This window comes from Macaca mulatta, chromosome 13 (genome assembly GCF_049350105.2).
Source record: "Macaca mulatta isolate MMU2019108-1 chromosome 13, T2T-MMU8v2.0, whole genome shotgun sequence".
Classification (NCBI taxonomy): domain Eukaryota; kingdom Metazoa; phylum Chordata; class Mammalia; order Primates; family Cercopithecidae; genus Macaca; species Macaca mulatta.
In genome coordinates, this window is record NC_133418.1 from 8468762 (window position 1) to 8495647 (window position 26886).

At 39.7% G+C, this 26886-nt stretch overlaps 1 protein-coding gene across 1 annotated transcript in view; it reads right to left on the reverse strand.

Annotated features, from left to right (window-relative positions):
• LONRF2 (LON peptidase N-terminal domain and ring finger 2) overlaps nucleotides 1–23608 on the reverse strand; it is a 40211-nt gene extending 16603 nt beyond the window's left edge. The window contains exons 1-7 of the mRNA XM_015112962.3: nucleotides 22852–23608; nucleotides 10336–10454; nucleotides 4451–4573; nucleotides 2171–2314; nucleotides 1347–1548; nucleotides 855–948; nucleotides 465–579 (exon numbers count right to left, since the gene is read on the reverse strand). Of these exons, the coding sequence (XP_014968448.2) occupies nucleotides 465–579; nucleotides 855–948; nucleotides 1347–1548; nucleotides 2171–2314; nucleotides 4451–4573; nucleotides 10336–10454; nucleotides 22852–23530 (1476 nt within the window). The 5' untranslated portion in view covers nucleotides 23531–23608. The remainder of the gene's footprint in view (nucleotides 1–464; nucleotides 580–854; nucleotides 949–1346; nucleotides 1549–2170; nucleotides 2315–4450; nucleotides 4574–10335; nucleotides 10455–22851) is intronic.
• Between the last annotated feature and the right edge of the window lie 3278 nt (nucleotides 23609–26886).

A 26886-nucleotide genomic window follows, 5' to 3' on the forward strand; every position in this document is an offset into this window, starting at 1 on the left:
ACCCGACTTTTACTGGTTTTGATTTCAGACCAAAGACAATAATAACTGACAACTGGTAAAAGCCCTAAAGGGACTCACCAGTGGTCAGAAATGATCAAGTCTTCAATCCTACGAAAAACTCTCAAGATGAAAAAGAGAATTCCTGGAGCACATTAAGTGCACCATGACAATGTCTCAACCATTTACAATGAACGTAATGTAAGGGCTCATAATGTGAGCTATTTTCAATCTATCTCAACTAAAATTTCTACCTAAAAATGTCCTTAACATTTAGCAATTTCTGCATGTAAACCTTCCTTGTGTATTTCTTGATCAATCAAAGAGATGAGAAAAGACCTATCTTTGATTGGAGAAATCTCACTTTCTTTAACAACTGGGCAGGGGAAGCAATGCAAGACAGGGAATAAGCATCCACCAAGGGATGACAGGAGGAGCTGTCCCGTCATTTCCCAAAATGTACTTACTTCTGAAAGTTTGTCTTTGCACAAAGGACAGTGTGGAGCATGGTCAAGGCAGCGCTCAAGGCATTTTAGGCAAAATGTGTGTCCACAGGGCGTAGTGACAGGTTCAAAGAGCAACCTGGAACAAAATATCTGTTTTCAGCCAGAAATGTCCAGCACAGACTTTCAAATCACGGATTGGTTTTCGAAGGATTCCTTATGCAATCCCCTTACTGTTCTAGAAAACACTTGCATGCACTGCCATTTTATATCCTCTCAAATCTTTAGAAGATAAATGAACTATTACTGAGCTCTCCATAGTTTCCCTGATAATAAAAAGCCCATTACACTTTGGTATACATTTCAGAAAGGCTGAAGTTTTAAAACAGTTGCATGGATTCTGTACCATCCTACCTCATGCAGAGGGCACACTCAAAGTCAGTTACATCAAGCGAGAGCCCCTGACTTTCTTCTGTCTCAGAGTTTGGGCTCCTTTGAGGTGAGAGATCTGAATGTGAAAAAATTTAAAACGCTGTCATTAACACCTAAGCACCTGAACAACACCCATGCAAGAAATGTATTTCCTCTGGACCAAACGTGTTGTATCAACGTAACAAATCACACTGGGCAGAAATAGTTTCTGTTCAGTTAATAGCATATAGCAATAATTTATCTGAATGGTAAGCATGAATAAAATTTAAAATTTTGGCTAAATTTTCTCTGCTATTTTTGACTATGAAGTCTTTGCAGTATAAAACACCTAAAATGCTCTATAATCTTAGAGCTGATATAATCATTTCATTACTAATATTAAATGGTGTAAAAAATTTTTAAATATATTGAATACTAGCTAGCATTCTGTCACTTTGGAGTCACAGAACTGCCTGATGAAAATAGTTCACTGACCTTTCTTGGGAATTTTTCCAGGGGCGTTCAGGTCAGGTGCATCCTCCACGTCATCTGGAAACTGCCTCTTTAAGCCAGCGCTGGGTGCTGTTGGAAGGATGCTTTCTAACGCCTTTTTATCCTCTTCAAAGTGTAGACCCAGTATAAAATACAAAACTGAAGAATTGGTATTTCCAAGCATATCAGATTTCTCAGATGAATTCTGGTTAAGTAGGAAAAAAAGGAATCCTGAATATTAAAGAAATCATAGCATAAGATAAAAAGAATGCAGTAGCCTGTACTAGAAATCTTTGGAAAAAAAAAAGGGGGGGGCTTATACTCTTCCTTCATAATTGGTTTCATCTATTAATTTCTAAGATGAGCTTCATTCTTTCCACAGTAAAATACAGGATAATTTCTTCCTGAGCTGGGAAAGTGAAAAGTTATCTTCATATGCAATCTGTCTGTCTATCTGTCTATCTACACACACATGCGTGCACACACACACACACGTACAAACACACACGTACACACATAAAATCGTATGTCATATTCAAATCATCCCTTTGCTTTATTTTCTCCAAGCCAAAATAACTTCAAGTCTCCTGCCATTTTGCGTGATTTGGTGGTGTTCCAAAGCTTCTTTCGATCTTTAATCATTCTCATTACTTCCACAGACTTCATGTAAAAGTTCCAACTCCCAGGTTAAGGAGCTACAACTGATCTTGAGAAATATGTCTAACTAACGTAATGCCATAATGTGTGAATAATCTGTAACTGTTCAAAAGGAAGCAATTACATAAAGCTTAATCAAGAGAATCCTGACAAACACATGCCCGTCATACCTCCGAGCTCCCTGCATCACGTTCTTCCAGCAGAGCCTGGGCATTCATGTGGCTGTGACCCTGAGCCTTTAATCTGCTTTGGATGGAAGATGTTAAATTTTCATGCACATTTTCTGTAGCTGAAAACAGCACTTCACACATTACCTATAAAATTGCCAAGAAAAGAAAAAAAATATATATTTTAAAACACTTTTGTGAAAATATAGTATGTCTTATAGATTCAGAGGAAACTAAGAGGCCAAATAAGCCTAAAACGTGAAAAGAATAATTTTAACTGCCAACCTTGTAAAATCCAAACATTTTTGAAACCAGAGTCAATGTATTGTTATTTTAGCTTCCAATTCCTTTCCGTCTTACACTTCCCAATGACAAAAGCATTACCACTTCCTTCTACCTGGTCCTTACACACTACATAAAATCTCCCCTAAAAGCCACACAGATAAGAGAGAAAGGTAGTGTAAAGGTTGCTGGGGGCTTTGAATTAAATCTAAGCTGTGATCACCCACAGGGCTGAGGTCACTATACAGAACTGCTTTATTTATGAGAACCAGAAGAGCCACCAGGTAAAGAACTTTAAAGGAAGAGAGAGGGAAAGGCCATAATTGTGGTTCAAGAACCAGGGAGCGGCACTGGGGGGGGGGGGCAGGGGAAGGGTGGACAGCAATGGCCAGTTAGGCTTTCTAGCTGACACCCAGTTCTAGCAGACACTCAAATGGTCCTGTGGTCCTCATGGCCTCAGCTGCATCCAAGGTTTGAGGAAAGCAGACAGGAGTGACTGAAACCTAAACGAAGACTCCTCCCACCCTCCACTGTTCCTCGTGGTTCAAGGTGGATGCACTAGAATCCATGGCCCTGTAGCAACGCACACCACCACCCTCAGCAGGGTCATCAATGTCCTCAGCCCCAGCTCTGAGTAGCCTCAGCAGAGCTGCTGGAGATGGAGCCACATTCCATGTGAACAGGCTAACATTGTTTTCGGTACCTTCTGTGATACACGGTATCTTTCAGTCATAGAATGCCCAGGGGAAAACACCATGTCTGAAAAAGCTCCAGGTAGACAACAACCCACAAGACCTAAACCCTGGTCCAGGAACCTTGGTGAATGTGCTTCACCTCTTTGACCTTGGGCTGACTTTCTCAGAAAAGTGTTATGAGAATCAGTTGAGACATGTTTTAAGATGCTTAGGAAGTTTCCATATAGGACAAAGCAGGCAGGGATAGCTGAACAGCAGGCTGAAGATGCAGTATTATTTAGATAAGTTGAAATGATGGCCAAAAACCAATGAGTGACACTGGTCAACTGAACAACTGTCAGGACAACTGAACAGGACTAACACCATTCAACTGCACAAGAGAAGATAAAAAACAACGTTGCTATAAAGTTCCTATTTTAAAAAAAGATGAGCTAGGTACTTAAAAATAAACATGCCCCTAATGTGAACACAACTGGAGGTAAAATTTTACCAACCGTGGCTGTCAAATATAGATGCTAAAATACAGGGTACATTAGAACGCATCCAGAAGAGGAAATCTTAGAAACGCCACTCTGTGAGAAAAGAATGTTTGGCCCACAAGGTGACATTAAGGCAAAGATAATAGCTGTTCTCAAACATCTTATGTGGTTTGAATTGTACAAGGAAGAACTGATTCATTTTCTGTTGCTCCAGAAAATAGAACTAGACAGGTAAGTAAAAATTACAGAGTAAATACATGGTAGAAGTTGACAATAAACAGAGTTAAAACAGGGAGGCATAAACAGAAAAACATAAAAACTCCTGGTCATTGGAAGTGCTAAGTAAATACCAGGTAACCATCGTATAAGCTTTTTAACAGGATAGATTTCCACATTCAGTGCGACCGGATGATGGGTAAACGAGCAGATATTTCGGCACTATGCTGGTGAAGCTTTGGTGAAAATCACAGGTCACCCTATAGAGCCGAATTGATACATTTTACATATATCATAATGTCTTTTATAAAGCTTCTACACAAACTATAATAACCTTGCCTTGTCTCACACGTGTCTTTATGTCAACAGAATCGAGGCATGTTTATGCTGTCTCACGAAACACTCCGCTTTACCCAGGGACAAAATATAATGTTTCCCTAGAAGTTATCCAATGCATGAACCTTATAATTATTGCCGTGGGCTTTTTATCACATCATCACGCACATTCAGAATTATATTTCTTGTTTATTTCACAGGCAAGGGTTACTCAGCAGGGACATGAAGGCTATAAACAAGACCTGAAGGAGAAAGTCCTTTAACAGAACTCTTACCTTCTGTGCTTCTTTCTTCATAGAGTTACACTCAGGATTTAGAGCGAGGCAGTAGAGAAACTGCTTTAACACTTCCTTACTTCTTCCCAATCCAGAAAGAGCCTGAGCTTTTACTTGATGTCCCTAGATTCACCGAAGACAAAGTATACATGTTTAAAACTCAGCATGATTACATACTTGAATACAAACTTCCCTGAACAAATTTATTAAAACAATTTGTTTTAACTTCACATTACACAGAATAAACAAAACCCACCAAGGATGACTCCATTGCTCCTGTCTCTCTCCACCCTGGAAACTTAGCAAACTTCAATAGCTCATAAATACAATCTACAGTCAGAACACAGGAGCTACCATACCTGAAATATACTGCACAAAGGAGTTCTAAGGGATGTGCTAGGAGAAAACTGGCTATCCACTTTAAATTCATTCAGCAATTACAGGTCACTACCATCTTCCTGCCTTCCAGGAGTTTACAGTCTCATGAGCTAAGACAGACATGACTAAAACCAATTATAATACAAATCATAATATACTCAGCGCCACAATAAAAGTAAACAAAATACAATACAGATCAGTAATTTCCAGGGCATTTTCTTTTCATCTTATGAATACCATATTTTCTCAAATCTGTAAAAATACTATTTTTGTTTCTTTTTTTACTGGTTTACATATAGTTGAAAGACTTTCTCTTAGTACTTGGAATATGTTGTTCCAATGTCAACCAGCTTCCACAGTTTCAGATGAGATGACAACCATAAATATTATCTCCCTGTATGTCATTTTTCTCATTCTCATTTCATGTCATTTTTCTTACTGCTTCTAAGACTTTCCTTTTATCTTTGGCTTACAGCCTAGCCATTTGATTATGATTTGAGTTTATCATTGCTTATAACTTGAATTAACCTTCTCGGGTCTAATATTAATGTTTCCCACTAAATTTGGAAACTTTTCACCCATTATTTCTTCTTTTTTTTCTTGCCAAACATTTTCTGTCTTCTTCTGGGATTCCAATTGCACATATATTGTACCACTTCATATTGTCCCACAAGTTTCCAAGATTCTTTTCATTTTTCTTTAGTCTTTTTTCTTTCTGTTCTTTGCATTGAATAATTTCTGTTTCTATAGATCTATCTTCAATTTCACTGATTATTTTGCCATGTATAATGTGTTATTAAGCCTACCTAGAAATTTTAAATTTCAGCATTGATAATTTTTAATTCTAGAATTTCTTTTTTCTTTCTTTCTTTTTTAGAGACAAGGTCTCACTCTGCTGCCCAGGCTGGAATGCAGTAGCATGATCACATCTCACTGTGACCTTTAACTCCTGGGTTCAAACAATCTGCCTCAGCCTCCTGAGTAGCTCAGACTACAGGCACATGCCACCCTGCCTAGCTAATTTTTAAACTTTTTGTAGAGATGGGGTCTTGCGACGTTTCCCAGGCTGGTCTTGAACTCCTGGCCTCAAGTGATCCTCCTGCCTCAGCCTCCCAAAGCATTGGGCATAGATGCATGAACCATGACATCCAGCCAGAATTTCCATTTTTTACAGTTTCCATCTCTCTGTTGAGATTGCTCTTGAGTCAAAGGTACCATACTTTCCTTCAATTCTTTGCAATTTAACTCTTTGAACTAATTCATAATAGCTTCTTCAAAGACTCTTTGTGGAAAATATAATATCTGGGCCCTCTCAGAGACAATTTTAATTGACTGTTCTTTTTTTGTGTGTGTGAGAGTCTTGTTCTCTCACTGGAGTGCAGTGATACAATCTCGGCTCATTGCAACCCCCGCCTCTCAGGTTCAAGGGAGTCTCCTGCCTCAGCCTCCTGAGTAGCTGGTACTACAGGTGCATGCCACCATGCGTGGCTAATTTTATTTATTTATTTATTTATTTATTTATTTATTTTAGTAAAGATGGGGTTTTACCATATTGGCCAGGCTAGTCTCTAACTCCTGACCTTGTGATCTGCCTGCCTCAGCCTCCCAAAGTGCTGGGATTATAGGTGTGAGCCACCACACCCAGCCTCCACAGCTCCTTTTTAAGCCTTGTGGTTCTCCCTGGTGCCTATGAAATTTGGAAGTCAGGATTTGGCCAGAGTTGGGAATCATCCACTCTGGGATTTCTCTGCTTTTAGGGATTTCCCCTAATTGTCAGCTGTTCTGTTAGAAGTCTGAACTCCTGGTCCTTTTAGGTGGTGATGCTGCGTGCTTGTCCCAGTACTGTTTTTTTGCAGCTGTAGCTGTGGAGATAGAGAGAACTCAGGGACCAAAAAAACAAAACCAAAAACAAACCAACAAAAAACCCACACACAATTCTCATCCCTTTCAGGCGCAAGTTTTTTAGAAACTCTCTTCCACTCCTGTTTTTGGAGGCTTTACAGTGTCTTTATTTTTTTCATCCAGTTTTTATAACTGTTTTCCCCTCTGGATTCACACGACTACTTCACTCCTTCACTGTTACCAGAAGTAAACCACTACCCCTGTTACTGTCATTTTTATTATTTCTGCACTAAAATTTCTCCAGAACACTGCTAGCCACTAACGGGTAAATGTGAAGGTCTATTTTCAGGTCCTATCTTACTGCACTTGTCTCTCCACTGTTTTAAATACCATGACTCTTCTGATGGTGCCCAGGTTCCAGCTCCAGCACCAGCATGTCTCCTCATGTTTGCTAACTGTCTATTCACCACATGCTTACCTTGCAGCTCTCGGGAAGAGCAGCCATTTCGAAAGACATCAGTATTCTACACAACAAATCAGCAGTTTCATCCCTGAGCTCCCTGAAGTCTCAAATACACTTCAGACAATCAGGATTCATCTATGGGACCTTACGTTGACAATAAATGTGGTTTGACTCATGTTCTTATTCTCCTTTCACAAAAGCGGAATCACAAAAGATTCTGCTTTGGTGGAGCCTGAATCTTACATCATTTGAAAAGTTGTTTAAGGAAAAGTACAAAATTGTTATTATTATTATTTTTTGAGATGGAGTCTCACTCTCTCGCCCAGGCTGGAGTGAAGTGGCACCATCTCGGCTCACTGCAACCTCCACCTCGCAGGTTCAAGTGATTCTCCTGCCTCAGCCTCCAGAGTAGCTGGGATTGCAGGTGTGCACCACCATGCCTGGCTAATTTTTTCCTGGCTATTCTGTGTGTGTGTGTGTGTGTGTGTGTATGTGTGTATTTTTAGTAGAGGTGGGGTTTCACCATGTTGGCCAGGCTGGTCTTGAACTCCTGACCTCAAGTGATCCTTCCGCCTCAGCCTCCCAAAGTTCTGGGATTACAGGTGTGAGCCACTGCACCTGGTCAGGAAAAGTACAAAAGTAAGAATACAAAGTTGCTAGGGCCCCTTTCAGGCCTTGTGAAAGTCCCCAACTTTCATGTTTCAGTAGTGTCTAAATTTGCTTCGATTATCAAAAGTTCTGAGAAAATAATACCTTCTTCTATGCACAAAGAACTTCACGTAAAGTTTCAAGTGTTTCATACATGTGCTCAGAATCCCAATCAAGATTTGCAGTTTTGATACCACAATGTCAATAAATATTTATTAACTGAATAAATTAACTGGCTTTTAAGTAATTTTAAGTCTTACAGGTTTGCTGTGTGGGTAAGATCAAACTGATCATGTGCCTGTATCTATTTCTGCAAATGGGCAAATATTTTGCTGGCAATGGCTTATCTCCAGTTGCTCCAAAAGCTTTGAATCATTAGCCATGATGAATATTAGCCATGACTGGATGCTTGAAAGGGCAGTTTTGCTTGAATAAGACACACTGCTGTAACCCAACTCCCCCGAGAGTCTAGAAGTGCTTCTCAAAGTGCTTGGTTCTAAACCAGCTTCCATCTCAGCTTGATCACACTCAGCCACCTTAGTCTTCTCCTCAGTGAACTTACTGCCCATCCCCTTGCCTTACCTTCCAGTAGCACTTCTTCCCCAGTCCTTACTTATAATAATAAACTTAGAATATATCTTTTACTATCTTCAACTTACTTATTAAACTACGGTTTGGTTGAAGCTTCTCTTCACTGGGTGTCTGTCAAGAACTGAGGTCCACAGGTTTGCAACAGACCCTGCAGATATGGCCATCATCTCATACCACCTCATACACTAGATATTCATTTGCTGCCTCCCTTGAAAAGTTACAATTAGCCACGTACCTCTGTAGGAATTAAGTCTATCTTTCGTCAGAGACACACTGTCAAGTTTTTAGCTCAAAGAATAATACTATGGAGAGGAATCTAGTGTCAGAGGGCAATGCAGGGCTGCTGTCAGTCAGAAATAATAGTTATAATTCATAATAACTAAAGCTTGATCATTACTGATAGAAATTAACTCAGAAGAAGAGTGGCAGGGGAGAGGAACTGGGGAGATGTCGGTCAAAAGATACAGAATTTCAGTCAAACAGGAGAAATAAGTTCAAGAGATCTATTACAATACCATATGTTGAATATGGTCGATAATAATGTATTGCATTCTTGAAAACTGCTAAGAGAATAGATTTTAAGTGTTCTCACCACAAAAATGGTATGTGAGGTAACGCATATGTTAATTAACTTGAATTTGCCATTTCTCAGTGTATACATGTTTCAAATCAACATATTGCACCTGATAAATTATACAAATTTTTGTTTGTCAATTGAAAACATAATTTTGAAGAAGAATGGATGAAGGCATAGGAGAAAAGGCATTCGAAACTGGAGTCTAAACTTCTTTTATAGGGAAACAAACAAGCAACAAAATAGATTTCTGAGCTTAGTCCAACAAATATCTGCTTCCATCCTTGGGCTTATTCCTAGGTTGAACTTGACACTCAAGCTAACCTGAAAATATTCGTTTTAAAAGATGGGAGGGAGGCCGGGCGCAGTGGCTCATGCCTGTAATCCCAGCACTTTGGGAGGCCGAGGCGGGCAGATCACGAGGTCAGGAGATTGAGACCAGCCTGGTTAACACAGTGAAACTCTGTCTCTACTAAAAAATACAAAAAATTAGCTGGGTGTGGTGGCAGGTGCCTGTAGTCCCAGCTGCGCGGGAGGCTGAGGCAGGAGAATTGTCTAGCCTAGGTGACAGAGCAAGACTCCACCTCAAAAAAAAAAAAAAAAAAAAAAAAAACAGGTGGGAGGGAAAAGGGCAGGCTTCCCAGAGCTTGTCTACTAACCTGGCTTAATGTCTCTTTAATGTTTCTAAAACAAAGGTGATATAAAGTAATAGAGCAGAATAAATATTTTTAATTATTCACTGACTAATAGAGCATGCTATAGCTGGTAATTTCATCACAAGCTCTTCAAAACTTTAACATTCAAAGATTCGTGAAAAAGCTTTTATTCTTTGGCTTCTTAAACTTCTTTAAATACTACTTAAGCTATCATTATTAGATCAGCAAAGTTCTTTTTTTGTCATGAGAGAAATATTAAACCTTTCCAATCAAAACACAGAGACTAAAATTAGTGTAAAATGTACACAAAATGTTACCTCTTTCACCAATAGCATTGATTTGTTCATATGCATATTAGGATCCAACAGCTAACCAGGATCATTATGTGATCTTCCTATTTACGCTGCAATTTTAAATATTTTTTTCTTCACTTACAACTTTATAAAATTTGATTTTATTTATATATTTTTTCAATGCAGGCAGCATATTATTCAGCTAAATATCTATTAAGTGTAATCAAAATTCGTGTTTCTCAGCTAAATTCAGTTGGAGATTTAGTCTTTTAAATCAGGTTGCTTTAGTATGAGGTAAGGATTGCTAAATGTAGGCTACAGTAATTTGAGGGAAACATACTTTGTCTACAGGTACCTGATCACAATAATCTTACTTTTATTTTTAAGAAAATGGTATAAACTTCACATTGATTATCTCCAAAGCGAACACATACAAATACCTTAATCAAGAGAGGTTCATTCTGACAGACTGCACTGGCATCCTGGAACGCTTGCTCATAGTTCTTCATGGTCAAATATAACTCTGCCCGCAGCAGCAATAATGAATTATCATCAGGAGCTAAAAGACAGGAGGAACACAAATCAATAAAAATGACCGCATTTAAAAACAAGCAATCTTAATGTCATTACATATATTAAAGTGTATATATACATACGTATAAAGTATAAAGACGAAATAAGAAAGAATTGCTCCCTCCAATCATATTTAGAGTTTAGTTATTTGGGAAGTATATTTTTGACAGCTCCTCTCAGGAAAACAGGAAGAAGATTAACAAGACTTGAAAAAGCACCAAGAAAAACAGAGTACCACTGAGTATTCCTACACACACACAAGCTACATCATCTCCAATAATAAATTCAGCAACGGCTGAATCCTCTTACTGCTACAGCTAGGTATTTTTAGAAGAGATTTAAAATAATTTTTTATGAAAGTATGCAAGGAAATTCATGTTTAAGAAACAGAAAAGTAAAACATTTTTTTTTTTCCCAGACATCGAGTCTCGCTCAGTCGCCCAGGCTGAAGCGCAATGGCGTGATCTCGGCCCATTGCAACCTCTGCCTCCTGGGTTCGAGCAATTCTCTTGCCTCAGCCTCCCCAGTAGCGGGGATTACAGGTATGAGCCACCATGCTCGGCTAATTTTTGTATTTTTAGTAGAGATGGGGTTTCACCATGTTGACCAGGCTGGTCTCAAACTCCTGACCTCAGGTGATCCACCCGCCTCAGCCTCCCAAAGTGCTGGGATGACAGGTGTGAGCCACCGTGCCTGGCCTATAATTTGTTTTTCTACACAACTTGGTAGATGCTGATTTGTCCCCATAATTGTACCTAGAGTACATTCTCTTAAGGGAAGAAAGAAAAAAAAACTCCTTTCTCTGCATTCCTCAAGAGCAGAGGTCCTGATAATGACTCACACGCTGCCACAGACTTAAGTCCAGCTACACAGAAGCCAAAACTGGCTCTCTCTTTGAACTGACTTGCAGTCTACGAAGTATTGACTTGGCAGAGTCCCATGGCAAAGGCAGGAAGCCAGACCTCAGAAAGGCAGAACCATCACAGCCTTTTTCCTTACTGTGGGGCCTGGCTCACTCTACCTACGCTCACCTACGATCCTTGTAGGAGGGCTACAGCTATGCATTTTAGTTCAACCACACATTTTCTGAGCTCCTAACATGTGTTCTCATCCCTCTACCTGATGTACGTTTTCAGTTTCCTCCAAAACCTCAACCTTGATTATTTTCAAATTATCCCCTTGGTCCTTTCCAAATGCTACTAGCTTCCTTTTAGTTGACGTAGGTAACTGAGCAAGCCTGCACCAAAGAACTGACGCATCAAGATATTACACCAAGACATGGTGAAAAGTAACTACTTATAAATGTGTCATCACCACATACACGTCACATAGAGAAGGTATAACAAGAAAAAAGTAGAAGTGGAAAGAAATAGCAAGAGTTAAAGAATACAATTTGAATTATTAAAAGAGACATTGCTGGGTATGGATAACTGGCTAGAGCAGGTGGCAGAAACTTGTTTTCTGTAACAGGCCAGATAGTAAATATTTTAGGCTTTGCAGGCAAAGAGGCAAATGGAAAGATATTATATAGATATTTGTTTAACAAGAAGGAAAACAAATTTTCACAGATTTCTTATTGATGCAATTTAAAATATGGTAAGGATAATAATTTAAGTACTTTTTTGGAATACAGATAAACTAATGAAAGAATGGAATTCTGGTTTGGGGAATAACATTTTTCTTAATTAAGTTCCCAAGTTAGTGTTTCCTATAATCAAAACAACTGAAAATATTCATCTGTTAATTATGATTGAACACGAGATTTTATGTATTTCATCTTTGAAAATGCGCATAGTAACTCTGAAATGCTGGCATCAATTCATATGATTTTAAATTGAGCATTTTAATTGCTGAGAAGACATTATAGAATTCTATTAGATTATCCTCATGATATCTGCCTTTTTAGCATGTCATTAGATTATTTCCAACCAAAAGACTGGTGAAAGTGCCTCATACACACAGTTAAATGCATTTTGAAATATACAATTCTCCTTTGGAGATTTTTGGAAATCTACAAAAAAAAAATGTGCTCCTAGAAGTATAGTTTTTTAGGCTTGGGTTATATCTGCTGCAAATCTGTGTAAGAATGGAGATCTCGTATCCTGTTTCCACTTGGCTAAAGTTTCTTATTAGTCCAATCTGCCAATGGATTCTCTGGAATGTTTTAAACAAGAATGTCATGCGCAATTCGCTCTGACTTTTTCATTCTAGTATTTATACATTGTACCTCCTATTTTCTCATACTCTCATATTGCAATAATAGTGATAGCATTTTCTCTTATTCTTGAATTTAAAACGTGTGTCTAATGTTTTAACATAAAATACGTTTGTTGTAAGTTTCTGAGAGAAAATATTTATCCAGTTAGGTGATTTCTCTCCTATTCCTAGTTTTCTGTAAGGACTTTATAACAAGTAGGTGTTAATTTTATAGACTGCTTTCAGCATCTGAGAGATTACATATCGTCTATCTCCTTCAATCTGTTGTGGTGAATTACTCTGAAAGATTTCTCTAGCACTGGATTATCCTTATGGCCCTAATATAAGCTCTTCTTGGTCTTAACTCTTATTACACTGCTGGACTCAAACTACTAAGAAATTTAATTAGGATTTTGACATCTATATACATATGTAAGACTAGCCTATACATTTTTTTTTCTTGTGCGAGCTTTACCTGATTGTGGTGCCAAGATTATACTAACCTTATTAAATGAGATGAAAATCTTCCCACATTTTTCTATGATCTGAAATAAGATGGAAATCAGTCATTGAGAGCTGTAAGGACTTGCTTGACCTTAGCACCTTTTCAGCAGAAGAGAATCCCTGAGGGGCATTACCATTTTTTTACAGGCTCATGTCAGCCTTTTACTTCTTCAGGGATAAATATTGATAATTTGTATTTTACTTAAAATTGTCCTTTTTATATAAGTTTTAAAATCTTTTGTAAATATCCTTTTATATCCGCAATTACGCTTCTTTATTCCTGATGGTATTTATGCCTCGCTTTTTCTTCAACACATTTGTCAAATATTTGTCCCTTAATGGTCTTTGTAATGAACCAGTTTCTGACCTGTTAACTAAGTCAATTTTTTTCTGTTTTACTAATATCTTGTTCATTATTCCTCTGCTTATACTATCTTTGTGTTAGCTTAATTAATCTTGATAAAGCGTCCAGGGTTAAAAATACATTTCATTTACATTTATTTTTAATCATTCTTTTTTATATTTAAGTTTCTACTCACATTCTAAAGGGTGCTTTAACTGAAGTCCAAATTTCATAAAATTCACACCTCCCATCTACACTTGATCTTAGCCAAAAGGCCAAAAAACAAACACTTCTCATCTAGACACTGAATGAATCAAACTGTTTTCTCTGTTGGCTTCCACCTTTTGGTGATACATTTGTGAGGACAGCACTTCACAATTTAGTCTTTTAAAACACATAAAATAAATGCCTACACATTTTCTAAGGATTAAACCTTAGGCTTAACAAAACTAAAGGAATTCTCCAAGGATCACTCAAAAATAAGTAGAAGAGGAAGTGCACATTTAAAGTCTTTGTGTAGACAAAACATATGGAAGAAAAATGTACATATGTACTTCCCAAGGAATTGATGCAAAATTTCAGTAGGTTCACCAATTAACCCCTCTATGGGGAAAAGTCGTAAGAGGGCAGCCTACGACCCAGGCTTTGAGAGGAAAACAAGAGATGTCTACCACACCTGTGTTTAGGGTTCACCAAAGGCTGTCTTCCAATTGCAACCCAGAGCCACTGTTGTACTAGGAGCTAGGGTTACAGCTATAAAATTTGTCAAATGTGTGCAGTGGTGAGAAATGGAGAATTACATGTTATTTTAAATGAGTTAAATGAACCAGGCATGGTGGCTCATGCCTGTAATCCCAACACCTTGGGAGGCCGAGGTGGGCAGATCACTTGAGGTCACAAGTTTGAGACCAGCCTGGCCAACATGGCGAGACCCCATCTCTACTAAAAGTAAAAAATTAGTCAGTCATGGTGGCACGTGGCTGTAATTCCAGCTACTTGGGAGGCTGAAGCACAAGAATCACTTAAACCTGAGAGGTGGAGGTTGCAGTGAGCCAAGACTGTGCTACTGCACTCCAGCCTGGGTGACAGAGTGAGACCCAGTTTCAAATAAACAAACAAACAAACACATAAAGTAATAAAAACTGGGTAGTGTTCCCTGTGAAAAGAAAGAATGGCAATACTCCTCAAAGCCTATTTATTCAAATTGATGGGAGACTGTAATTACAGAGTCAAGCCCACAAATCTTAGGTGTGTATCTTGAACTCTTACATATGCACCCGTGCCATCATCACACCAATCATCCCCAGGGCCTAAGCGGGTTCCCTTGTGCACTATCCCACTTAGTGTGCACTGCTAAAGGTAACCACCATTCTCACCTCTATCACTTTGGATTACTTTTTCCAGTTTTCTAACTTCTCTAAATGGATAATTATAAATGGAATGTACTTTTTTTGTATCTGACTTCTCACTAAATTATCATTCTGTGAGATTCATTCATATTGTTATATGTCTCAGTAATATTTTTAAATTAATCTTTCAATAAAATTTAAAAATCGCTGTGTAATATTACACTGTAGGATTGATTTATTTACTCATTCTACTAGTGACGAACAATTGAACTGCTCCCCAAATGTTTCTGGCATATATAAATAAAGCTGTAATGAATATTCCTGTACACATATTTTGATGGACATAAGCATTCATTTTTATCTAGGAATATACTCAAAAGTATAAATGCCACATCAGAGGTTGTATGAGTTTTGCTCTAGCAGGTGCTACCAAACATATTTCTTAAGTTGTCACACAAACTTATGCTTCCACCAGTAATTTAAGAGTTCCAATTGCTGCAAATAAAAATGAATTATTGCCAGTTCTTTTCATTTCAGCTACTCTGGTGGGGATGTACTAACTTATTTTCATTTTAATTTGCATTTGAGCACTAATTATGTTGTGCAGTCTTTTAGATGTTAATTGCTCAGTTGGAGATCTAGTTTTAAAAAGCACCTGTTTAACTCTTTGCGTATTACGTAGTTTCAGCTCAAGTTGTTTCTATCAATGGTGTTAAGTGAGTACTTACTGTGTTTAGACAGATCGGCTTTTTCTATTTGAATCATAGGCATTATTTATTCTGCATTAGAGGTCTCAGTAAGATATTTGTATACTCATCCCCTTCTCACTCTTTTGGGGGCCTCTGAGGAACAGAAGTTTTATGGTTATGCTTTTTGTGTCTTATTTAAGAAACAACTGCCTACCCCAAGTCCTTGAAAACGGTCTCCTATGACTCCTAGATACTTAATTATAATTTTGTTACATGATGTGAGATAGGTATTCAAGTTTTTTTTTCCATATAGAAAAGCAACTCTTTTCTCCCCATTGAATTCCATTAGCATCTTTGTAGAAAATCAAGAAACTGTATATGTGAGAGTCAGTTTCAATGTGTCTATTTTTAAGCCAATACAATGCTGTCCTAATTACTGCAGCATTATAGTAAGTATTGGTATCTGCTGGTGTAAATCCTCCAGCGTGGTTTTTTTTCTTCATCGTTGCCTTGGTCATTCATCAATTTCCACCAAAAACATTGGCTAGGATTTTCTCTGAGATTGTACTGAATTTACCATTCAATCAGCAGAGAACTCACGTCTTGCCAATACTGAGTTTTGCAATCCATGAAAAAAATGATATATCCATCCATTTAAGTCTGCTTTAATTTCTCTCAGAAATGCTTCATGTTTTCAGTGTATTGAAATGAAATTTTCAGTGTAGAGGTATTAAACATCTTTCAGACATTTCAGGATTTATTCCAAGGAATCTGTTTATATAAATTGTTTAAAAATTTTTTTCCTATTTGCTTTTTTCTAAGTATATAGTTAACTTTGATACCTCTATATTGACCTTGTAGGCAGCAATCTGGATAAATCATTTATAATTTCTAATAGTTCATACATTCTTCTGCAGTTTCTACGTATGCCAGGTCATCTACAAATAATGACAGTTTTTTGTTTATCTTTTATTTTTCCAATCTTAATACATAGCTATGTAGAATCTCCAGTGAAATGCTGAGTGGCAGTGAGAATAGAATATTGTTACCTTCTCATTCAATGGGAAAACATTATTTCATCATTAATTATGACAGCTGCTATCTCATTTTTATAGACTTTTAACAAATTAAGAAAGTTCCCTTTTATTCGTAGTTTCCTGAGAGATGCTAACACGCATCATATCATTTTTCTTTTTTCTGTAAAGATGGTGAATTACATTGCTTGATTTTCCAGGACTAAACAAAACTTAACCTGCTTGATAGTGATGTGATATTCTTTAAGGATATCAATGGATTCAGTTTGCTAATATTTTGTTTAGGATTTTTGCAACTATATTCATAAGAAATATTGGGCTGTATTTTTCCTGTCTTGTTACTGATTTTGGCTCCTTTATTTCCTTCTCTGTATTCTCTTTGGATTCTATTTGCTTTTCTTTTTCTAGCACCTTGAAATTGAAGCCTAGAGATCACTATTAGCTGTTCTTTTGTAGTATGGGCACTTAAAACAGGAAGTTTCCCTCTAAGCACTGTTGCACTGCATCCCATAGTGTTTGATATTTGTATTTTCATTATCATTCAGGTAAATTAGAAAAATTTCCTGGCCGGGCACAGTGGCTCACACATGTAATCCCAGCACTTTGGGAGGCCGAGGCAGGTGGATCACAAGGTCAGGAGATCGAGACCATCCTGGCTAACACGGTGAAATCCCATCTCTACTAAAAATACAAACAATTAGCCGGGCATGGTGGTGGGCACCTGTAGTCCCAGCTACTGGGGAGGCTGAGGCAAGAGAATGGCGTGAACCTGGGAGGCAGGGCTTGCAGTGAGCTGAGATTACGCCACTGCACTCCAGCCTAGGCGACAGAGCAAGACTCCATCTCAAAAGAAAAAAAAAAGAAAATTTTCTAATAATTATTAGAAATTCTAATAATTCTAATAATTACTAGAAAATTAGAAAATTTTCTGCTTTACATTGTGATTCATTTTACCCATCATTATATAAAAATATATTGCTTAATTTCAAAATATTTGAAAATATTCTGTTTACCTGCTATTTAATTTTAGTTTAAGTCCACAGTGTTTAAAGAAGATATACAGTCTGATTTCAATCTTTTAATATTTATTATGATTTCATGGCCTAATCCAGGAGTTGGCAAACGCAACCACAGGCCAACTCCAATGCTCTGCCTATGGTCATGGGAGCCTAAATGGCTGTGTTTTTGCAGTAGTTGTAGACACATATTAATTAAATCAAAGTGCTGCAGTATGTTGTACCTATATCCTTACCTATTTTTCAATCCTTACTTTATCATTTACTAAAAGTTTTGTTCAAAATCTCCAGTGATTTCCCCTTTCACTTTTGTCTCCTTTTGTTCTCTCCACGTGTGTGTGTATACACTTGTTGTTAGGTGCATAAAAATTTAGGAATATTATGACACATTATTTTTTCTGTTGAACTGACTCATTCATCATAAATGTCTTTATTTCTTCTGATATTCCTTGCCTTAAATAATACTTTATCTCATAGTCATTTTGCCATATCAGGCCTTTTTTTTTTTTTTTTTTTGTCCGTCTCTGTTGCCATCCTACTAATTTTAACCTTTTTGTGTTCTTACACCTAAAGTTTATCTCGTGTGTAAACAGTATGTAACTATAATTCACTTAATCCAGTCTGCCAACATTTAGTTTTTAAATGGAAAATTCAGGTCTTCACATTTAATGTAAATGAAATCCCCATTTTTCTATTTCTTTTCTAGTTATCCCACTTATTCTCTGCTGCTCTATTTTTCCCTCCCATTTTCTTTCGGATTAATCAAGTATTACTTTACTATTTCACTACAGCTTTTTAATTTTACCTTCCTATTGGTGGTTACTCAAGAGAACAGAACATGCAAACCTGATTTAGCAGTCTACTTTAAATTAGTACTTTTACTACCTCCAAAACAGTGTATAAACCATACAACAATTTAACTGTATTTGCCCATTCTGGCTTTGTACTATTGCCATATCCTTCACTTTTATGTATGTTACAAATACCACAAGACATTATTATTGTTATTTGAAATAGTCAATATTGTCTTACATTGTTACACCTTCTAGCACTCTTTACTCTGTGCATTAGTTCCATGCATCCATATGGATACTTTTCCTTTAGCCGGAGGACTTCCCCTCAGTATATTATGAAATATAATTCTGGGCCGGGCGCGGTGGCTCAAGCCTGTAATCCCAGCACTTTGGGAGGCCGAGACGGGTGGATCACGAGGTCAGGAGATCGAGACCATCCTGGCTAACCCGGTGAAACCTCGTCTCTACTTAAAAAAATACAAAAAACTAGCCGGGCGAGGTGGCGGGCGCCTGTAGTCCCAGCTACTCGGGAGGCTGAGGCAGGAGAATGGCGTGAACCCGGGAGGCGGAGCTTGCAGTGAGCTGAGATCCGGCCATTGCACTCCAGCCTGGGCGACAGAGCGAGACTCCGTCTCAAAAAAAAAAAAAAAAAAAAAAAAAAAAGAAATGTAATTCTGATGGCAATAAAATACTTTAGCTTGAGTTACTTCTTTGGTTTAAAGAACCTTGATTTTGTCTCTATTTGTGAAAAATATTTTCAGCTGGGTAATGAATTCCAGCTAGGTTTTGTTTTTTGTTTCAGCACTTTAAAGACATTATTCCATTATCTTCTAGCTTTAATAATTTTGTCTAAAAGTCAACTGTCAGTCTTCTATGATTCCTTCGAAGGAACTATGTCCTGTCTTCTCTAACTGCATTTAAATTCTCTTTATCTTTGGTTTTCAGGAACTTAACTATATTGCACTTGGATGGGTTTTGTGTGTATGTTTGTGTGTGCATTTGTGTCCACCCTGTTGGGCTTAGTGAACTTTTTGATTCAGTGATTTAAAGTTTCTCATCAGATTTGGAAAATTCTCAATTACTTTTTTCTTTAAATATTTCTCTTGCCTTTCCCCTCTCTCTTCTTTCAGGATTCCAATTTCATAGATGTTGGAACTTCTGTCTGTGTCTCACATAACTCTCATGCTCTCTTTTATTCTTCTTCTGTGATTCAGTTTGGATATTTTCTGTTGACTTGCTTCTGAGTTTTCTCATTCAGACTTCTGATGTGTGCCATCTGGTTTGTAACAAATCTAATTAATTCTCAACTTCAGATATTGTATTTTGAATTTCCAGAATACTCACTTGGCTCTTTTTTATAGACAACTGTCTTCTGAATGCTTTATATTTTCATACATTTATTTACCTCTTACATACGTACTAGTGATTTTAAATTCTACTCATAACTTACTGGCCAAAAGTAGTCACATGGCTCCACCTAATCACAAGTGGACCAGGAAGTGCAATCCTACCTTGTTTGGGGAAGGTATAGAGATAGACCAGTACTAATGACTACCACACTTGGCTAAGGTCACATAATAAATAAGTGTCAGAAGTCAGGTGTGGTGGCTTATGCCTATAATCCTGGCACTTTGGGAGGCTGAGGTGGGCAGATCACTTGAGGACAGGAGTTGGAGATCAGCCTGGACAACATAGTGAAACACATCTCTACTAAAAACACACAAAAAAATACAATGCATGGTGGTGCATGCCTGTAATCCCAGTTACCTGAGAGGCTGAGTCACGAGAATCACTCTTGACCCCAGGAGGCAGAGGTTGCAGTGAGCCGAGATCATATCACTGCAGTCCAGCCTGGGTGACAGAGCGAGACCTTATCTCAAAGAAAAAGAAAAAGCCAGGCGTGGTGGCTCATGCCTAATATCCCAGCACTGTGGGAGGCTGAGGAGGGTGGATCACAAGGTCAGGAGATCGAGACCATCATAGCCAACATGGTGAAACCCCATCTTTACTAAAAATACAAAAATTAGCTGGGTGTGGTGGTGTGTGCCTGTAATCCCAGCTGCTAGGGAGGCTGAGGCAGGAGAATTGCTTGAACCAGGGAGGTGGAGGTTGTACAGCCATGCCACTACACTCCAGCCTGGTGACAGAGCAAGACTCCATCTAAAAAAAAAAAAGTCAGAGCTTGGATCTAAACATAGGTATTTCTGATTCCAAACATCTGTGGCCTTTTTTTTTTTTCTATATCGAAACTTCTTTAAAAGGGCTAATTTATTTGGAAATTAAATGTTTTCATAAAATTTTAAGCTAATCTTTGAATAGAAAAATGAATACATTCTATATAAGTTCTCATATGAATTTACTGAAATAGTCTATTTTAAAAACCTTTAAACTAGGTCTAATATATACATAGAAAAGCAAAAAATATAAGTATATAGTGCAATGAACTGTTGCAAAGTGAACACACTTGTGTATCCATCCCCTAAATCAAGAAACAGAACATCATCACTATCCCACAGATCCCTCTCATACTTCCTCACAATCACTATTCCCTTTTCATCCACCCAAGGTAAACACTGTCCTTACTTCTAACATCCTACGGTAATTTTGTCTGTTTGGACTTACAGATACATAGGATCATATAGTAAAAACGCTTGAGTCTGACTTCTTCCACTTAACATTATGTTTGTGAGATTTGTCCACATCGTAGTTTGTAACTGTAGTTGATTTATTTTCTTTCTGTATAGTATGCTATGAAAACATAATCATATATTCACCCCTTCTGCTCTTACTGGACATTTGGGTTGTGTGCACTTTTGGGGTGTCTCTAACAATGACATACACTCTTGTACCTACTTGCACATTCTTTTGGGGGCACATATGCATATACCTCTTTGAAACTATTTGGCCAACGACAGGCTTAGCATCTGTAGACACTACCAAATATTTTTCAGGGGTATAATTTGCAGTCCCTTCAGCAGCATATAAACATCGCAGCTTTTCATTTTTCTATATCTTCTCCAACATCTAAATATAGATGAAGCATTTCCAATGAAAATTTGGTGTTGGAATTGGGTAGTGCAGTAAATGCAAAATATATAATGAATTTCAAAGGCTAAGTTTAAAAAAGGAAAATCTCAATTATTTTTTAAAATTGAAGGCATGTTGAAATAATATTTTGAATGCATAGGGTTAAAAATTGCTAAAATAAATTTCACCTGCTTTTTTCACCCTTTCAATGTAGCTACAAGAAAATTCCAAATATGTGTGGCTTACATGGCAATTCTATTGGGTAGTGCTGCTCTAACACCACCAATACGTAAATTAGTAGAAAACTAAAAAATATGCCTGTTAAAGTATGGATATGTTGGTTGCAAAAACTACAGAATACTTGTCAGAAAAGCTGAGTTAAGTGCTCTATTCCAGCAGAGAATATCCCAATTTAGATATAGATATTGAGCACTTGTTCAATTATTGTTTTTTTTTTTTTTTGCAAGACAAAATTGGATGCTAGTCACCTTATAATTTGTGCTTTCTAAAAGAGAAAACCTTAATCCTAGGTTTAAAATAACATGCGAACTGACTGTAGCATGCTAGAAGATTCTTTTAGTAACAAGAGAGTCAACAAGTCTTCTCGGCTAGTGCTTTAAATCACATACCCCCTATCATAAAACCGGTGAAACCAGAAAGCAAACGGTCCTCCTCACACGGCCCCAAACAACTGCCAATAGAGCGCATATTCATATGTCAAAGCCCAAAACGATGACAGAAGTTTGGTCTTCCTTTCAGCTAAGTAGTGTTAACAGGTGGTGGTTGGGTGGAGGCAGGAGAGTGCCTGTTGCTGGTCTCAGGCCTCAGATAAATCAGGGAGTGACTGAATGAATAATTTTAAAACTACACACACTAGTCAGTGTAACTATCTTGTAAGTTAAATACGCCATGACATCTAATGATGGCCTCTGAGACAGAGAGCAGGCTAGAGCCGGAGCGTGTGACGTGATGACAGCAGAGTGGAGGGGCTTCCTTCCTGGCTATATTAGCTGAAACCCAAAGCAAATCCTGCCCCAGTACAAGGCACCCCGTTCCGCGCCTCTAGTGTGTCAGTTACGTGCATTTTCCCTCAGGGTGAGCAAAAATATTTCGTCATCCTCCCCACTCCTCAACAGCGCAGAAGGTGCCAAAAGGCAATTACAGGACCTTACAGAGCTGCTCCCGGGGCCGCGGGAAACTTACCAGCATCCTGGAAAAGACAAAACCAGTGGGGTGCAGGTGGCCTCTCCTGGCTACAGGGTGTGGCCGCCCCCACCTTTCACCTTCCCATGGTTAGGAAGCAAAGTGACCCCTAAGCCTGGACAATGCACTCGAAAGCCCAAAACCTGTCAGGCCCACCGGTCAGCTCCCCACCCCGCTGCTGGGCCCGACAGGTGTAGGGGAGGCGGACCCTCCCCGCAGCCGACTCACCGAGATCCAGCGCCTGGTCGCACCTGAGCAGCGCGGCCTCGGGCTGCTGCTGCCGCTGCAGGCTACGCGCCTGGCCCGCCAACCTGCGCAGCCGGCACTCGGCCGGGAAGCACTTCTCCAGCAGGCCGCTCAGCACCACGTTCACGCGCCGCGCCTGCGGCCGCGCGGGCCCCGGCTCCACGCAGCGCTTGCAGACTGTGAGCCCGCAGGGCAGCGTCACCGGCTTGTGCAGCAACCGCCGGCAGCGCGGGCAGCCGAGCAGGTCGCGGGGCGCGCGGGGCGCCGGGGCCGGCCCTTCCTCGCCCGGCGCCTCGGGCTCGCCGCCCGGGTTCTCCGCGGACAGCGGCCGCTCGCGCAGGCCCACGGCGCGCACCAGGCCGCCCGCCAGCTCCTCCAGCTCCTCCGGCCGCAGCGCCCCGAGCCGCGCGGCGCCGCGGAACGCGCCCAGGGCCTCCGGGAGGCGGCCGGCGCGGGCCAGCGCGTCCCCCAGCCTCAGGCACAGGCCGCGGTCCGGCTGCGCCAGCCCGGCTAGCATGGAGCGGAAGAGCTCGGCTGCCATCTCGTACTCGCCCGCGCGGAAGGCCTCGTCGCCCTCCTCTAAGCGCTGGGCGATCGGCTCCGCGCGATCGCAGCCGGGACACTGGGGTGGCGGCGGCGGCGGGACCGGCTCGGGGCTCATCACCGCGGGGCTGCGACGACGCGGGTCCGGAGCGAAGGCGCGGAGCAGGGAGGACGCGCTGCTGCTGGGAACTGGTCTGCGGGAGCGCGGTCTCAGCCTTCGCCAGCAGCCACGCGCGGCTGGGGGCGGCGCGCTGCGAGCGGCTGAGACCGCGGGCGGGGGCGGGCGCCTGGCTCGGGCAGCGTCCTCAGCGCGGCGTGGGCGGCGAGCCCCGCAGGGCTGCAACCGTTCCGGGGCGGGGGCCGCGACAGGCACCCGGGCGCAACCTGAGCCCCTGCCCACGCGCGACGGCCTCCCAGTCCCGCGGGCTTCGGTAACTCAGGTCGCTGCGGGAACGCGGTGACCGCGCTCCAGGTCCGCGTCTTCCGCGCTGCTTCCCCCACACCCTCGCCTGGGGGCCCCTGCGCGACTGCGCGCGCGTCTCCTGCCCGCCGCCTCCCTACAGAGGTGCCCGGGCCCTGAGAGCAGGTGGCCTTGGCCAAGGGCTACTGGCGCGCCGGCTCCGCGGCACCTCTCTTCGCCAGAGGCCTGGTCGCCCCCACAACCTGTGGCTCTGCTTAAGCGCGAACCCAGGAAAAGTCACCAAACGCATCACGCATCTCTAGCTTCGACTTAGGAAATTGTCCTAAATGTCTGGGGAGGCTGAAGTGGGCACCCCGAGGCCCCGCCTCAGCGAGCTTCTGTTAACGAAACTCCAGGCTGAGGCCTTTGAGACCTCATTTTAACAGAGAACGTGGAGGGCCAAGAAAACCAGATGCCAGGAGGAGAGAGGGATTTGAGAAATGGACAATTGTATTGTGCCCTTGATTAGGAAGCAGAAATAGAATTAGAAATAGAATTCTAATTAATAGAATTAGAATAGAAATAGAAAGTGCACCCTAACATGGAGTACTGCAGACGTTAAGTTGCTGGGGAGAGGGAGTTAAACGCTCCGTTGGTGTACAAGCAAGGATTAAATTAAAATCCTCTGTGCGCATTAACTGGGTTCAGAATTTCTCCTATATAGCCTATATATTTCTCCTTATAGTTCTCCTGTATAGCCTGCTCCCTTCTTCCTGTTGTCACAGTATCTGTTTTATCCTGTGTATTTGAATACAATAAAATGCATTACGATATTCTAGAATTCATACTACTGTTCATATTTCAAGAAGAAATTTTTTTAAAGATTGGAGAGGTTTTTCTACATCTAAAACTGCTGGCTAAAGAATATATAAAATACCTTTACCACATCTGGCTTTGCGAAAGGAGAAATGCCTCATTAAGTGAGAGAACATTTTAGACCAGTTCCTAAAAGGGAAAAAGAGGCAACTTTTGGCCAGCCCTGTAGTTCTACAATAAACAAATGCAGAGCACGCCCTTCCCTTTCCATGAGGGATTTCCCCCAGCTGTCTACTTAGTTGATAACAGTCTACTGTTTGTGTCTCTTTTTCATTACTGAATTATTTCAAATTCACTTTTGCAATCACCATTTGGATTTTTATCTGCTTTGTTTATAAAATAACAGTTCACTTATATTTGAAGGTGATGTATCCATCAAATTCACAACAATCAGGAAGCAATGGGGAAAAAGCTTCAGAGCACAGACCATACAGTAAAGATTATGAAACCTTATGATCTCAGATCCTATTGTTCTTATTTTAGACAAATTTCTAGCAAGAGAACAGAAAGAAGCTGCCGGAGGTATGCCTGCTGAGAGCAAGTAATGTTTAAAGCAAAAATATGAGTGTGTTGTGAAGTTTATAACATGTAGAAATAAAATGTATTACAAAAATAACACAAAGGCAGGTAGAGGAGAAATGGCAGGATACTGTTGTAAGGTTCTAATGCTATATGTGAAATGGTATAATGTCACCTTAAGAAAGACTGTAATGAGCTAAGGATGTGTACTCTAAACCCTAAAGCAGCCTCCTAAATAACACAAAGAGCTATAGTTTAAAAACCTATAGAGATGAAATGAAATTGTTAAAAACAACAGAAAAACTCTATTAATCCAAAAGAAGGCATTAAAAAGAGAGGAAAGAAACAATTAGATAGAACAAATAGCAAGATGGCAGGTTTAAACTCAACTATATCGGTTAATGTTCACTAAATATTGTCTAAATACCATAATTAAAAGGCAAAGATTATCAAAAGGAAGGCCCAGATATATGCTGCCTACTGAAGGAGAAAAAAAAAAAAAACCCTTTATACAAATAAGGTAAAGGTAAAAGGATGGAAAAAGATGTTCTAGTTAACTCTAACCAAAATAAATCTAGAGTGACTATATTGATATCTGACAAAGTCGATTAAATAAGAACATTGCTAGGAGAAAGGATGGTCATTTCATAAGGATAAAGGTGTTAGTTGGTCAAGAGGACAACAGTCCTAACCATGTGTGTTCCCAATAAGAGAGCTTTAAAATATTTGAAGCAAAAACTGATAGAACTGTAAGGTGAAATAGGTAAATTAATAATTATAGTTGGATATTTAAATATCACTTTTTCACCACTAAAAAGAACAAGATCATGTCCTTTGTAAGGACATGGATGTAACTGGAAGCCATTATCCTCAGCAAACTAACACAGGAACAGAAAACCAGACATCACATGTTCTCACTTACAAGTAGGAACTGAACAATGAGAACACATGGACATAGGGAGGAGAACAACACACACTGGGGCCTGTCAGGGTGGGATCGGGGGCGGGAGAGCATGAAGAAAAATAGCTAATTCATTCTGGGCTTAAAACATAGGTGATGGTTTGATAGGTGCAGTAAACCACCATGGCACACGTTTACCTATGTAATAAACCTGCACATCCTGCACAGGTACCCCAGAACTTAAAAATAAAATACCCCTCTTTCAACAATTAATACAAGTATACTGAAAATCAGTAAAGATATGGAAGACTTGAGCAATTCTACAAACCAACTGAATCTGATTGATATTTATAGAACACTCCTCCAACAATAGCAGAATACACATTCTTTTCAAGTGCACATGGGACATTTACCAATATAGAACATCTTAGAGCCATGAAACAAATCTCAATTTAAAAGTATTCCTTCTAGGACACTGATAAATCGATACATTGGATCAAATTGAGAACTTCTGCTGTTTAAAAGACACTGCTAAGACATGCTGCACACTAGGAGAAAATATTGGCAGATCACATAGCTGATAAAATATGAACCAAAAATATATAAAGAACTCTAAGAACTCAATAAGAAAATGCAGAACTGGATTGAAAGGTGAGTGGAAGATTTGAACAGTTATTTCATTGCAGAAGACACATTGATGGCAAAGAAGCACATGAAAATACGCTCAGCATTATGAGTCACTGGGTAAATGCAAATGAAACCTCAAGCAGCCAGTACT